The sequence below is a fragment of the Carassius auratus genome, chromosome 27, assembly GCF_003368295.1.
Source record: "Carassius auratus strain Wakin chromosome 27, ASM336829v1, whole genome shotgun sequence".
In the NCBI taxonomy this organism is placed as follows: Eukaryota; Metazoa; Chordata; class Actinopteri; order Cypriniformes; family Cyprinidae; genus Carassius; species Carassius auratus.
In genome coordinates this window covers 8576696-8593481 of record NC_039269.1, presented here as the reverse complement: position 1 = coordinate 8593481, position 16786 = coordinate 8576696, and the positions used below count along the sequence as shown (strand labels likewise).

Here is a 16786-nt window from a genome sequence, read left to right as displayed (position 1 = left end):
TTTATAAAATTTATCACGCAGTATGTTGATGATCTTTATTTTGCAAATCGCAGCATTTGTTTTCATAGTCATCTAAAATGATGTCCATGCTGACCCATTTGTTTCCAATCAACTAAAATTGCCCTTATACTTAAAGAGATGTTTTGTTAGTTATTTGTTAAAATAATAGGCTTGTTAAAAAACAAAAATCGAAATTTAATTTAAAGCTTGAATGCAGCATCCTTGAATTGAGCTCTATATAGAAAATAATATTTAGGTGTGTAAAATTGTAATTAACAAAACTTGCTGTAAAATATTGTTTTTAAATGGCGCGAGTATGTTTTGTATAGTATCATAATAGAATTTTAATAAAGTAAAGTTGAAATAAGTCGAAAATGTTTGTTCTTTTGCTGTACAGGTTTGCTGTCCAGTTTAGCAGAAAGTTATATTTTGTTCGCGTCGCTTGCGCTGTGCCTGCGTCGTGCGTAATGTTAGCGTGAGGATGCGCGTGCTAAGATCCGCCACCTGAAACGCGCTATAAAACATCAGCGCGAGCTGGATGTCTCTGTCATATCAGGAGTTTATTCCATCTTATTGACCCTCAGGATGATTCGCCTTCGTTTCAAACCATTATCTTAAGTTACTTCAATCATTATCATCAGCTGGATGTGTATTTTGGTGAGTTTCACTTCTTGTATGTTCAGTATTTGTTAACTACAGAACTTGTCCATCCTTGAGTCGATGTGTAAAAAATTATTTTATTAGATTTTTATTGCGTATGAATTTGTTGTTACTCTTCCACACCTCCTTATTCTGTTTCCTTCTCTATTTATTTTATTTTTTCCCACGTTTAATACTGTTTGCCAGAAACCAAAAACAGCATCTTCGTGTTGAGCTAGTATTTGGAGAAGTGAACAATGATTCCTCCTGGAGACTGTCTGTATGCTGGAAGGAAAAGGAGAAAACCTGTGCAGAAACAGTTGAGTATTTAACAGTTTAATAGCAAAACATCAATGCAAATAACCAATCCAATGAGAGACATTGTTAACATTGACATTGATAATCAAGATTATTATTTTTTTTTTTCATGAAGTTATTTTATAAGTTATTTTACATTTTTTGAGTTTTTTAAAAAATTTTACGATTATGGTTTTATTGGCAGTGTTAATACACATAATAATAAAAACGCATAGAAAAGGCACTACTGATAATAAATATGTATAATGTTATTTCTATTATCATTTGTGTTGGTGGTAATAATAATTATATAATTGTCATGTTTCTGTAGCATTTAGTCCTCTGGATGTCACGCAGTTTTGTGATATGGTTTATATATTCAGGAAACCAGAGAAAGCAGGTCAGAAATCGAATCCGTCCAAGCGTCATCGCGACCGTCTGAATGCTGAACTGGACCGGTTGGCGAGTCTGCTGCCCTTCAGTGCAGATGTCATCTCCAAACTGGACAAACTCTCAGTGCTGAGGCTCAGCGTCAGCTTCCTGCGGGTGAAGAGCTTCTTTCAAGGTAAGAACTTTCCTGCTAAAACTGAATTACAGCACTTCATAAATTGGCTCCCAAAAGTGATTTGAACAGTTTAAAATAAACTTGATGTTGGTTAACTGACTCAAACATATCCATACAATTTGATTTGTCTTTTTGTGTGTTTTGTTTTGGGATAAATTAGTAGAACGTTCTGTCGCATTTACATTTTTATATGGAGTGTATAAATATAGATTTAATTTGCTAAAGTTTATGGAAAACATTTCCTTCTCTTGCTTTTTTCCTCCCTCACATTTTAGCTCATATTCTTAGTTGTAAGCATGTTAAATCATTTATAATACAAAGCAGCACCACTTTAAAAATAAATTAGTTCACTTTAAAAATAGCTTTTATTGTAGTTTGGGGGAAAGCTGGCCAAACATGCTTGTAAATACACATGCAGTTCTTCTGCCATGTAGAATAATTGGATTTATTTCAGGAGAAGCCATATAAAGAGAGGTCCATGTGTAGCTTAATGTAATGAAGAGATTGCCCTCCTGCACTCACATGCTGTTTGTTGTGAAAGTGTCCAAACGGATCAGTGTTACTGTTGTGAGGATAGCTGGCAGTGTTTGGGCTGTGTGCTGGCAGGTGGGCATCTCTCAGATGTAACTGAACTCATAACAAAGTAATGGAGAGTAATAAAAACAACCTTTAGCAACCAAAAAGGAAGGAACAGTATGCGCCCAGCATCGTATGCAATGTGCAGTGTTGGGAAAGCTTTTTTTTTGAGATCGTAGATTGCCATGCTATTCATAATTTAAAGTCAAGTCACATTTATTTATTTATTGTCTTTGCACAGGTTTGTGTATTTGAGATTGTGATTTTACACAACCCACTTTAGATGGTGAAATTCATAACTGTCATGAATACAGTCATTTATAATGCATGATCCGACCCTGAAGAACTTGAACCTTCACGGATCTTGGTTTGTGTCAGCCTTGGTCTTTCAGTTCGTATAAGATTGATACATGTATTACGTTCAAACATCAGCATTTTAATGTATTCATCTTCTCAAGGCCATTTGCGTTTTTGGTCTGATCTCATTTTCTGTCACCTTTCAAGCCATAAATTATTGACAAGGCAGTGAAGTATGTCAGAAATTCGTGTAGGGTTTGAAGTTAAAATGTGAGCTGGAATGTCATCAAAAAGGGGTTCATTGAAAGGATTTGAATTTGTCACCTTTGCTACTGGTACAATGGTTAACTAAAAATTTTAATAATTCAAATAATTTTGACGTCTCATTTACCAGAACCTTACTTATTCAAGTCTTTCTTGTTCTTTGTTGAAGTCTTTGTCTGTAGGAAAGAAAAATCTTCACTTTTCCCGTGTCTGTTGTTTCTCCAAGACAGCGATGAGATTCAAGTCACGGATTTAAATATAAAAATAGAAATATTTCTAAAGATCAGACCTGCTACATTTAAGCTCTATATTCTTACTTTTCTATATTTCATCATTACAAATGTGTAATTCAAATATATTTAAATGTGACAGTTTCAATAGAAGTGACGTTAGTTATTAAACTAATAAAAGTATATTTTAGTTTACCATAAATGATTCTCAGTACATTCAGCAATACACCTTCAAGTTTACAACATAATTCAAAGACAATAGAAGCAATTATGAATAAATTAAATTCTTAAAACCATTTATTTTGAAGAATATTGATGAATTTATGTTCCACAGTAATGCTCAGGGTTTAGAATGACATGAGGGTGAGTGAAGGATAACAGAATTTTAATTTCTGGGTGAACTAACTATTTAGGTTTACATCAGTGACAAAGCATAAGTAGCTAATTCTCCTAATTTTTCTCCCCGAGTTACTGAGCAGATTGATTGTGCATGGCTGAAGCCGTGTCTGATCCTAACACACTGTGTTTTCATTCTCCACTACAAGTCTTAAAACACAGCGAGAAACCATGTGAAAGGCCTTTGTTGGCCATACACCATTTTTAGAGGCTTGTTCCATACAATTATAATCAAATCATTTTGATTGTCGCTTGGCCAGATTAATTCCAACACATTTCCGGGCTCTTCAGGATGTGGAGGGTATAAACTAACCTCAAAAGCTTTTCTTTATTTCCCTTCAGGATGAAACGTATTGCTCATTTAGTGCTTGCCAATGCAAACATCATTACTGCTCATACATAGGATTAGTAATTTAAACAAACCACTAACCTCAAGTATTATACTTAAGTTTGTAACAACCTGCACAGTTTGTGCTGCAGACATTTTAATTGTCAAAGTGAAGTCACCAAGAGTGTAATGAAAGCAGAGATCCACTGTGTGCAGTGCTTCTGTTTGCCAAGATCATTGCTTAAAGTTTGCAACAGATCGTTTTAGTGGCAACACTACTATTAGACGCGCATATGCTCTGAACTGGTTTAAAGAGCATCTTAATACACCAGCATGCATTGATGCCTAATGATCATCTTGATCAAGCTGTTTTTCAATAATACCCTTTACATTTGCGTGTAAATCACTTCCAGTTGTGTCTAAATCTTCACTCTGGGTGAACAAATTATCTAATATTAACCACTGGCTAATAAATTCTCAGATTTTACTCGCCAGTGTGTGAGTTGGACGGCAAGTATAAGTTTAGCACAGATATATTTTTACTCGTCGAACACTGACGGATCGCTTCAGAGTTTAATTCTGTCAAGCGATCTGTGATCTTTTTCAGTTCATCTCAATGGACCTGTATTTGACTTACCATGAACTCAAGCAGAACTAATGCGCAAACGTCAATCTCAATGGCTGGCGCTTACCTATTATCATCCCTTTTTTGATTTCAGCAAAGCAATGCTAGCGTACACACACACAACCTGATTAATATTCATTAATGCAGCAGCTCGTTAATCATTAGTGCATTTTATATTGTTATTAGTAGAATTCTAATATTTATATATATATATATATAAAAAACACATGCGCATATGGTATATCAGTCTGGCGAATATTATATATTATTATCTATAGCCACCTTTTAAACTTTAAAAGATGAGACATGCTGAAATGTTGAAATACTATTATTAAAATAATACCCAACATAGCTTGTCAATTTAATAGTTTTTTTTCTGAAACTTTATGGAAATGTACTAGCAATTTTATGCCACAACATTATCTGTTTTAATTAAATATTACTAGCTCAATTTCAAAAAAGTTGGGGCACTGAACAAATTGTGAATAAAAAAAGAATGCAATGATGTGGAAGTTTCAAATTTCTATATTTTATTCAGAACACAACATAGATAACACATCAAATGTTTAAACAAAGAGAGAGTTCCAGATTCTCTGAATCTTTGGATGATATTATGCACTGTAGATGATAATAACTTCAAACTCTTTGCAATTTTTCTCTGAGTAACTCCTTTCTGATATTGCTCCACTATTTTCCACCCCAGCATTGGGGGAATAGGTGATCCTCTGCCCATCCTGACTTCAGAGAGACACTGCCACTCCGAGAGGCTCCTTTTATATCCAATCATGTTGCCAATTGACCTAATAAGTTGCAAATTTGTCCTCCAGCTGTTCATTATATGTACATTTTCCGGGCTCTTATTGCTACCTGTCCCAAGTTTTTTGCAATGTGTAGCTCTCATGAAATCCAAAATGAGCCAATATTTGGCATGAACCTTCAAAATGTCTCCCTTTCAACATTTGATATGTTGAATAAAATATACGTTTGAGATTTTGTAAATTATTCCATTCCTTTTTTACTCACAATTTGTGCAGTGTCCCAACTTTTTTGGAATCGGGTTTGTAATTTTCTTACAGTGTAAGATCCATGTTTGATGAAGAAGCATTTCGTTTGAGTCTAAAACGTGAGCTTACTCAACTTAAGGACCATTTTAAGCATGACTGTTTCCGTAATGTACTTTTAGAGTTAGTTGCAGTGTGTGAATAACAGCCTAAACTGCACATCAGGGAGTAATTGAGTTCGAGTGAGTGAGTGAGTGTGTGTGGGATGTTGAAGAGAAGGGGGTTATGGGTAATGAATGCTCCACTGGCTCCTGCGGAGCGTTTGCGTGACTGCAGCCTGGCAAATTCCCCATCCTTGAGAAAAGCACTAAGGGGGGAAGATGCAGATCAGCTTTGGTGCTTCTGTTTAGACCATTCACAATCCACTTTTAGTGGCCACATGTGGCCGTTTGATAACTACTTGATTGAGTGCTTTTAACATTTTCAGTTTTTCCAGTAACAGACCAAGCTAAGATCCTAAATCTACAGTTTTTCTCAAGAAATAAGGACTTTGTGGGTTTTATTTATTTTCGCATTTTAAGCGAATTTAATAAATATTATGTTCCGTAAGGTTTTTAAATTTGTCCTCATTTGAATGCATCATCACCTAAGTGGGTTCCAAAGATATATTATGTTCAACCCCAAATTATTTTTTCTTTCATAGCTTGAGAGCTTTGTCGTTTTATTTAAATATTAACTTTTTCTAAGACACTTTTTTTTTCCTTTGGCACAAAAAATGGTTCTGCATGACTGTCTGTTGAGCTAGAAACTGTACACTACAGTTTGAAGTGTTTTTTTTTTTATGAGCCTCTTATGCTTACTAAGGCTGTATTTGGTTAAAAATCAAGTAAAACTTATTGTTATTAAATCCTCATGCAAGTCACTTTGGATAAAAGCATCTGCTAAAGATTTTGAAATGTTAATTATTCCTGTGATGTGAAGCTGAATTTTCAGTCTTCAATGTCACATGATCCTTCAGAAATCATTCTAATATGCTGATTTCAAGAAACTTTTTTTATTATCAATGTCGAAAATATTTGTGGTGCTTTATAATAACACCTAACGTCTTTAGTCTCACTTTTGGACAAAATAATCTGTCCTTGTTGAATAGAAGTATACTTTTTTTTATATATATATATTAAATTATTGACAGTTGTATTACATGGATCATATAATTCAGTTTTGGAAGAATTTGAGACATGTCAGAGTTCATTTCAAGATCTCTGACTTTAGTATATTGGCAAAACTGAGCACAGTTTAAGACATTGCTTATGACATTTGGAAACTCTTGAAAAGAGGTATCATTTTAATAATGTAGGAATGTAATATTGATGAATTTGTCATCAGTTGAAGCTGACAGCAGCAGGGTGATTGTTCTTCACAAGGGAATGATGCTGGCTCTGGTGCTCTTCCACACTGAGAGTCCAGTATCATGTTAAAATTCTCCCCAGTGAACTCAGTCGTGCAGACGCTTGGCAGTCGCCAGACCCTCCTTGGCAAATTCCTCTTGCGTGCAAATCAGGAAAATTCCATCTTGCGTCTCTGTCCTGGAAACATTCTTCTGTTTGTTTTCATCATGTAAGAATGTGTGCTAGAAACTGATAAATGATCCAAGCGTCCAGCATCATGCAAGTGCGTGAGTCTCCAAACATCTGTTTTAGCATGGGACAGAGGATTTTCCTCTTCCCTTGCATGAGAAATCCCTGATCTTAGCGGTGTATACACAGCAAAAAAAATCTGTTTTCAAAGATTATTGGAGTGTTTTACATGGAAAAAAACTATTTCCGTCTTTCAACTTAAATATATTTAGAAATTTACTTGCCATTACAGAGTAAAATTGATTCCAAAAAAAGATTGTTTTCTGTTTGTGTATATGATCTAAATGTGTTTTAATTCCCTTAAAATTATACAGTAGTATTATGTATTCTGTCAGCCTAATGATTCAAACAACTCTTTGTTAGCAACAAAATGCATAAAAAGCTGCTTCTAAAGAGCTGAGATATTTATTGTCGACATCAAAACCTCCAGTAAGAACATTTATGGGCTCCGTGTTTGTTGGCAACCGGAAGGCGGTTCCTTTGCACACAATGTCGTGCAAACAACTTGTAAAAATGACCCAGATACATTATAAAGGAGTGTTCTGTTGCGTGACAACTGTAATAATGTTCGCCTAATATAGTGAGACTTTGTGCAAATCCTTTATTTTCTCCTTGCAACACATTCAGTCCCCTCTTTCCTCCTTCCTTTCAATTTTTTTTTTATGCTTGTTGTGCAGCTTGGAGACTGACTATCAGTCACTAAATAGATGACACTTTTTTATTTTATTTGTTTGTGCTGTGTGTTATTTATTATAAATACCATTTAGGGATTGTGAAGCTTCCTGGGAAAAGTTTTCAAATCCATTTGCAATGCTCAATAAAACTGAATTTATAATAACAGTCATGTGAAACAAGATAAATACCATAAACCAAGCTGTGTGCCTGCAGACTGATGCATGATCTCATGTGGAGAAGACTGTTTCCAAACTCATGTTCTCTCACAGAACACACATGCTGACCCCACTTCAGGGTAACCCAAGTTCAGTTGGAAAGCCGTTGTCAATCGTGCTAGTGATGTGAAATAATGTGCCATCAGAGTGCATGTGCATGCTCAGTGGTCTGTTTATGTTTGTGTTTAGGGCTGTCAAAATGGCTGAAAAACAAAATTGTTTTTTTTTGTTTTTTTTACTTAAATATGATCATAATTTGAAATATATTCAAATTTAAAATGCATAATTTCAGTTAGGGTGAAGAAAAGCTTTTGGCTTCTCTCCTAAGGTGACGATAGGGCGCATCGAGCAAAATATATGAATGCATATTTATTCAAAGCATAAGATTAAATAAAAAAAGTGCATAATGTTTATAAACCAATTATAAAGTTCCTTAATTAAACAACAGTAAACAAAACAGCATGCATGCATAGTTTAATACAAAGGGCGAAAGCCAATCACACAGAGTATGTTTAAAAAAATAAATAAATAAAAAAAGTTGCAGTGGGATGGGGAAAAAAGGCCATAAAGTCTGGAGATATGTTTTTTTCAAAGTTGCAGCTTCTTTTGTGCAAGACGAGAATGCAACTGTGATAGATGTGGATGTATGTGTGGTCACTCTATTATTCCGGGCAGTTTTCATTTGTTTTAAAGGAAGCTCTGGCCCTTTAAGAGCCTGTAGTAAAGCTGGGTTTGCATGACTTGTAGTTCACCAGAGCCTGACCTCAGAGAGACGTTAGTGAAAATGATCTAATGATCTGTCCATCAGAGCACTTGAGTCTATTAATACTTCCTTCTCCTCCTCCTGTATCCTTCACATTGTAGGTAACTAAATGCACCCGATTGCTACATTCCTTACACAGCAACAATGATTTTGCATCGGTTAGGGGGGCTACAGTACAGAATTCTGTTCTTTTTAAGGTTTTCTTTTTTGGATCTATTGAACATTAGCAAAGAAAGGAAAATGCTAGAAAAAATGAAGTATGATTTGTGTGTGCATTTATTTTTAGAAGAGAATAAACCAGAACTATGCATTTTATAAATTGTGTGTCCATGAAGTCATGTTTCTTTTGCACATGTGATGGGCCTGCGATATTCAATTCAAGTTTATTTGTATAGCGCACTTTACGATACAAATCATTGCAAAGCAAATTTACAGAAAATTAAGTTTCTACAATATTTAGTAGTTATGCATCTTATCAGTGGTGACTGTCAGTTTTTGTGTAAAATTAATACAAGACGTAGTCAACCAGACGATGAACACTATTAACAGCAATTATTATATGATGCAATCACACTTTGCTGTATTTTTGAGAGATTGTAGTTCTTGATTATACTTTTACAAAGTGCTTATCGGGGTCAAAGTTTTATTATGAATTACAAAAATACGTTTTTAAGGTTTTCAAGGGCAGGAGTGGGTTCATAGAATGTTTTCTCCAGTTTATTTTTGTAGTATTTGTGAATCCTTCGTTTAAACACTGAGACTGGATTTATTTTTTTGGGGGGGGGGCATTTCTAAACTGAATATTATTGTTTACAGCACACTTTGACTTGAGGTTAGGCAAATACTCTACTTCAGACATGATCTCGAAAGCAATATAGTATTTTAAAGATTGTGATAAATTGTTTGTGTACAACCTAGTTCATATTCATGAGGTTTTTGTCACTCCATGACAATTACAGGGATTTGGTCTGTGAAAGTCAGTGGGGTCTAGTGTTCTGGGTCAAGGTAGTGAGGGTAAATCCTGTACTATTTTATGTTAAAATTAAGATTTTTATGTTAAAGACATTTAGCAAGGTACAAAGTACAGAGAAAAAGAAAGAGTGAGTCTGTTGAGTCACTGCGTACAAACACACATCTGCTCGTAAATCTAACCTCAATTGTCAAGAGCAGATCTGGTTTTTATTTCCATCCCCTCATCAAAACAACTCTGCGGTGAAATGGCTGCCTGTGGACAGACATTTTGTGAAAAGTCGCCCATCCACCTGTAGATCTGGGCTTGTTTGGCAGGAGACATGAAGTGAATGAACTTAGAATGAGTCTTTAGAGAGAGATGATGGAGATTTCCCTCATGTTATTGAGCACAGGTTTGATTTAAGTGTGTGTGAATGATAATATATTTAGGTTTGGTCTATAGTCAGACATAAGAAGTTACAGTTTAGCAACTCTGAAAGGTACACATGTCAAAAGACTAGATGCTGATGACATTGTTAATTAACAAATAAGTCTGGAGCTAAAACTTAAAACTTTGTGCACGGCTGGCATTTGACACCGCGCTGCCCACATGGTTATTGCTCCTATAACAGCTCTTTGGGTCATTATATTTCTAACAGATTTATGCCTGTCTCTGTTGTGTGTGTGAATTAATTCTGCCTGGCAGTGTCTCTCTACTAGTAGTGAACCTGTGGGATTTAGTTAAGAAATATATACCTTTCAGTTCCTAAGCTATTTTGAGAAATCACAGAACAGTGTTGACGATACATTTCCACTCTGAATGATTCTGTGCACGAGCTACTGTCTGTAACCTATGTGTGTGCGTTACAGTGCACAGTATTAATTATATTAAAACAAACTTACCTGTACAATAAGCTGTTTAAAGCATGCATTCTTCCAGTGAAGTGACATTCAGCCAAGTATGGTGACCCATACTCAGAATTCGTCCTCTGCATTTAACCCATCCGAAGTGCACACACACAGAGCAGTGAACACGTACACACTGTGTACACACACCCAGCGCAATGGGCAGCCATTTTTGCTGCGGCACCCTGGGAGCAGTTGGGGGTTCGATGCCTTGCTCAAGGTCACCTAAGTCATGGTATTGCCAGCCCGAGATTCGAACCCACAACCCTAGGGTTAGGAGTCAAACTCTCTAACCACTAGGCCACAACTTCCCCACCAAATGTATCTTCCATTCAATTTCAGTTATCCAGTCATATAATCACACATGTCTTGTGGGATGCTTTCAGAGTATGCATTTATTTGCCATTTTAACTGTTTGGAAACCAAGTGTAAATGTGAAAGTCCTTCAAAGATTTCTTATCCTGTTGCGCCCTCTATAGGACCGCCGTCTAGTTGACGTCATGCTTAAAGGTTATTTACACTAACTCTGCCCATCAAAATGTGTTTACAAAGTATTACAGAAGGCTGTGTTTCAGTAGCTGCTCTAGTTACACAGATGGTGAAGAGCATGTTAAGTAGTTTTTGACGTGATCCACCAGGGTTTGAAATCTGCATTTTGTCAAACCTTTTCAAATCTCATGTCACATTGGAAAGGCATGTATTTTCAATAATATTGAAGAAATTAAGAAAATAATCTAAAAGTTAAAAGTAAAGTATCGGGTAGGTTTAGGGTAGATGTAGGGAGGGTTTTATTGTCCCATAAGGTGATATTAATTTTAATAGTTTGAATTAAAATTATAGTTACACTCTATATGTTAGTAATGCATAATGTTTATAATGTACTACAATACTATATATATATATATGGCATTAAATCTACAGCAGTAAGAGAAAACCTCTCTTTTCCAGAAGACGGTACTCTTCAGATCTACGGCTTAAAATGATAGAAGAATAAATGTTTTTATGTCAAATTAAAATGGCTGCCTGTAAGAAAACAAATCTGGTTTAAATCCAGATAATGTGCATGATATATTTGGGTTGTATAAACCTCGCTGAATAAATCTGCTCCGTCTGTTTGTTGTTATCTTGTTCACTTTGATGTTTGGCATTGATGTTCCCCACAAAATTAACTGAAGAAGACAAAAAAAATAGATTTATTTCATATGATTTTTATCTCGCTCATTTTAGATTAGCACGACTTATGAAGAGCACTTGGGCTGCCTTTATTTTATTTTTATTTTTTTGCTATTCTTCAGTCTTTCTAAACCGATCGTGAAATTGGGAAAATGTATCTGATATGGATTAACTAAGAGCAGATGCTTAGTGAAGAAGGTTTATTAACAGGTTTTGTTGATTGCAACTGTCCTGGTTCTCTTCATTTTTTTAGATTAAATGAGACCGAGGGGTTTCCTATTAAAAAATCTTTGTTTAAAAAAAAAAAACTGTTCGAAACTTTGGTGTTTGTCATCTCATAATTAGATTTTGAGAATCTAGCCTGGATTTCACAGAGAGGGTCACATTTATTTTATATCCATACATCTGTCTTTATCTCCTCCTCTGTCTTTTGTGCTCTTGTTCCTCACAGTGGTCCAAGAGAAAGAAAATCACAGCAGTGATGCCTTGACATCGGCTCACAAGAAAGAAATCCTGCCCCATGTCATAGAGAGTGATCTTCTCCTAAAGGTGACTGATTTGTTTTGGGTTTATGATGGAAGTTTCCTTCAAATTATTTTGTTTTAAAAGAAAAAAATTATAGATTTCCTTGTGGTTAATTTTAGTGACTTGACACACATTTCATGTCTTGTAGTCTCTTCCTGGATTTGCGCTGATTGTGAGCTCAGATGGTGTTATTTTCTATGCATCATCCACCATCGTTGACTACCTGGGATTTCATCAGGTAACCTTCAAACAACATCCTCTAATCAACAAATAAAACTTGTATGAATAATGGAATGTTTATCATCTAAACATCCCGTTAATTTTTCAAATGCTCACAATTAATGAGTTTATTTGTCATATATTTATGGAGAGGGGATTATTTTTCAATGCACTGGTGTTATTGTAGTAGTATGTGTATTTCGCTTTCATGTGTGACAATCCAAACAAATAAAATATAAATCCAGTATGTGACTCATTTTACCTTTTTAAACAGCTCTCAAATAAAATTCCTGTCTCATCAGAGAAATCTAAACAAAAATCATGTGTGGTTTTATAAGAAATACTTACGCCATCTGCGCTTGACTGGAAAACACAGAAGGATATCGTGTTTAATGCCTCTTCAACCATAATGTGTAAAAATAGTTACGTCTTTTCACCCCTCAGTTAATTTAAGACTTTTTCACAGCCTTCAAAGAGTCAGGCTTCCTCTGCAAACAAACCATCTCCTCCAAGAAGGAAATTTTGATTGGAAATTAAGAAGGCATTGGGGTGTGTTAGTCATGAAAGTGTGTTAAAAGTCTTGCATGTCCCACGCTGGAAAATAAAGGAAAGGTTGAATATTTTTGGCAGAGTTTGTTGTTTGTGAACAACGGGTATGGTCATGTGGGCTGGTATTTCAGGCCTTTGTTTTGTTGTTCCTAAAGTGTAGAGACACGTCTGTCCACATGCAAGCAGCCCTGCTGTCACGCAACAAACACATGGGGCTGTGAAAAAAAGGGATTTGTGGGTTCAAGCATACTGTGCATTATACATGAGACCACAGATCAAAGGAAGTCAGTTTTTTTTTGCATTTACATTTGATTTAACATTTTATTTAAAATAATCAATTTTAATGTTTTGTGTATGTGTATATGTATGTTGCTTATTTTTTTGTCAATTTTATTTGACCTTTTTTTAATTAATTGTTTTGATTGTATTGGCTTTTATTAGATAAGATGAAGATAACGGGGAAATGACCTATGTTGAACTTAGACACAGGTTGTTACAAGCACAACAGCTATTAATATGTCAGATGTAAGTGATGCACTGCTCTGTGCCACAGCTCTGCCATCTGAATGATTATTAATAGTAACCCGAAGCAAACGCACAATAATAATGGCATGGATTGTGAATTCATTCCACTCTCTGCTAGGAACCTCAAAGTCTAAAATGCCTTTGAAAAAGGTTTTTTCAGCAATTAAAAAAATCCGAAAAGGCTCCACAATGAAAATTCGATCAGTCATGTTTCTGATGTGGTTTGATGTAAAACTGAATTAGACTATATAGACTTCAGAGCAATTGTTCACTGAGGTTAGTGCAGACAACATAAAACACACTGATGCGGGAGCTGGAGTGTTTCTGAAATAAACACAGACTGGTTTTATGTTGGTGTGTGTTCTTTTCTGGCAGACGGACGTGATGCATCAAAAGATCTTTGATTATATCCATGTGGAAGAGCGACAGGAGTTTCACAGGCAGCTCCACTGGGCGATGAACCCTGGCCAACAAGACACTGGTGTGTAGATATTTATTATTGTCTTTATTTTTAAGCTAATGTATTTCAGTAGTTATGACTGCATGACACATCTGTCATTACAAACTTAAGTCATCTGTTTCTGAACCATGTCTTGTTTTTGTGTGTTTTCTAGATGAGGATGTTGTGATGGGCCATCTGTATATTTCTGAAGTGCTTGACGGCGTTCCTCCTGAACTGTCTCCATTTCTCACACGGTGCTTCGTCGCTCGAGTCCGCTGCCTGCTGGACAGCACCTCAGGCTTCCTGGTCAGTCAGGAAATCCCTCAAAAAATATAATTGCTTATTTAGTGGTTTCATGATCTTTTTCAAATTATGATCTGATGTATCTAATTAATGTTGAGAAGCTGTAATAAGGAGGCACTGACCTTCACAAACGTACGTTTCCACACAGTATGTGGAATGAGATTGTCTTGTTTCGATTTGCTCTTGTGTCCTGTAGAACATGCAGTTTCAGGGCAGTCTGAAGTTCCTTCAGGGTCAGCGGAGGAAGACAGACTCTGGAGCTCTGCTGCCACCTCGGCTCGCTCTCTTCTGTGTGGCTGTTCCTCTAGTCCTGCCCTCCGTCATGGAGCTCAAGATGAAGAGTATGATGATGAAGAGCAAACACAAAAGGTGTGGCAGCAGATATGCATTCTGCCTGTCTATTCATCTGCATTTTTGTATAGCATTATGAAATTGAAAGTTACAAAAAGAATATTGTTTTTCTTTCTTTCCTGGAGACAGATTTTTACAGTAGCCTATTCATTGTAAATAAAAAATAAATAAAGGTCAATAAGCTAGGGTCAGTTTTTTTTTAGAATAAGAAATAATTTTATTCAGATTTATTCAGTTTTAATTCAGTTCCAAAAAATATTTTAAGCTGGACAATTGTTTTCAACACTGATAAGGATTTTTTTTTTACCGCAAATAAGCATATTAGAATGATTTCTGGAGGATCATGTGACAATGAAGACTGGAGTAATGATGCTGAAAATTCAGCTTTGCCATACAGAAATAAATTACATTCTATAATATATATTTAAATAGAATACAGTCATTTTAATCTTAATGATATTTCACAGTATTGCTGTTTTTACTGTATTTTTGATCAAATAAGTGCAGCCTTACTGAGCATAAGAGACGACTTGCAAACATTTAAAAAAAAAACCTTACTGACCCCAAACTTTAAGCAGTACTGCATGATAACCATGTTGATAAACCATGGTATTTATTTACTATTCACAAAGTCATAGTAGTATCCTAAAACATTGTAATTTGAATGTAATGTAATTTGAGTGTAGAAATTGTATTTTAATCAGTTTAACTTCAATCTTCAGTGATAAAAGACAACGAGTTTCCCATGGCTCATTTGACAGTGAAGACATGCTACATCTTAACTGGACGAGCTCTTCTGGTCATGACTGTTCCTGTTCATCCCTGACCAACAGGAAATACAGAGGAGAGGACTGCAAAACCCAGGACAAGCCACTCAACTTCTGTGTTTCTAGACTGCAAGCTGTTGATCCTTCCTGGGATGCCCGCTGTCCTGCTGCCTTACGCACGGGGCCCAATGAAAACTACCTGCCCGGAAGCGTCTATAAGAATAGCCATTCTGGCACACCACAAATCCGATGCAACACAGAATTGCAGAAGCTTGAGAGATATTGTGTCAACAGGAAGGCTGAGAGAAGGTACATGCAGACTGAATGTTTTAACATGATTCCCGAAGTGGCCATTAAGACAGAAGATTCAGACTCTGAGAACGGGTGTAACGTATACGGGATGCTTTGGTGCCCTGAATATGCACAGGTGAAAACCGAGGCTGAATATTATGACTTTTGTGCCTCATATCAAAGAGGAAAAGCTGTCATCAGTCCTCCCATCAACAGACACCACAAGTATCTGTGTGCAGGAGTCAGCAGACCTCTTAAGTGTGTCCTGAACAAAGACATGAATCACTCTGACGCTCCTATCAGCAGTCAGGATGGATATGCATTTTCAAATGATCATAAAAGCTGCATGCAGCATGATATCCGGCTGACTTGTGAGTTCAGGAGTCACAACCTTCTGCACACGATCAAACGAGAACCTGAAGACTCTCAACCTTGTTGTGGGAATGTTAGTCAAGGGCATGTGCAACAACACATTACTTCAAATTGCACTATGAACACTGTTCTACACAAAGCAAACCCATATGTTTACATGCAGTAAACCCTGATCACATGCTTGCAAGGTGTATTAATATTCTTCCTTTTGTTCTTTATTCTGCAATTAATTCAGCCCAACTGATTAACATAGAAAACTTTTTTTGTCGATAGCTTTGACATGTTAGAAATCTAAGATCTACCCACTGTCATATTTGCATGATGAATTGTGTTTTGTCACCTGAAATCAAGTCATGATAACAAAAAAATAAATTTTTCCACTAAATTCTAAACAAACTTAGTCTGTTTGCTGCCTTGCAAGCGCTGGTATTTCCTTCTGGACATAAACTAAAACTAGTTAGAAGCTATTTTAGACTGTTTAATCAAACACACATACTCAGGTTCTGGAGATGGTGTTTTGTCTCTTTGGGGTACAGATTTTGGATTTATTGTGATCCAACGTGATATTAATGTGGAAAATATGTATACAGACCAGATCATTTCTCATGTGAAAATGTATGTGTGTATATAGCATTTTAGATTTTTCAAAGTGCTTAAACATGCATTTGCTTTAAAAAATAAATACATTTGTCTTGATTCATTTGGCCCCCATTTTATATGAAGCTACAGTTAAAATCATATTAATATGTATATTTTTTTACTTTTATTTGTTTATTTATTTGTATTGTGTGGGAAGTATACTGTATTAAGGAATTGTTCAAATAATCCTGTTTGTAAATATATTAATATTCCCTACAAAATTTTATGATGAATTAGCCACTAGATGGATAGACATATTTTATCT

The 16786-nt window shown here is 35.7% G+C and overlaps 1 protein-coding gene across 2 annotated transcripts; it reads left to right on the top strand.

Moving 5' to 3' along the window:
• Nucleotides 1-175: 175 nt before the first annotated feature.
• Nucleotides 176-16578, top strand: ahrrb (aryl-hydrocarbon receptor repressor b). Of its 2 annotated transcripts, none has more exons than XM_026205687.1 (9): nt 176-657; nt 847-958; nt 1320-1501; nt 11990-12087; nt 12212-12301; nt 13732-13837; nt 13971-14104; nt 14298-14470; nt 15286-16578. In XM_026205687.1, exons 2-9 carry the CDS (start codon nt 897-899, stop codon nt 16046-16048), a joined length of 1608 nt encoding a protein of 535 aa, XP_026061472.1. In that variant the 5' UTR covers nt 176-657; nt 847-896; the 3' UTR covers nt 16049-16578. The 2 variants fall into 2 exon arrangements, with proteins under 2 accessions (XP_026061472.1, XP_026061471.1); XM_026205686.1 differs by having other exon boundaries at nt 15175-16578.
• The last annotated feature ends 208 nt before the right edge of the window (nt 16579-16786 follow it).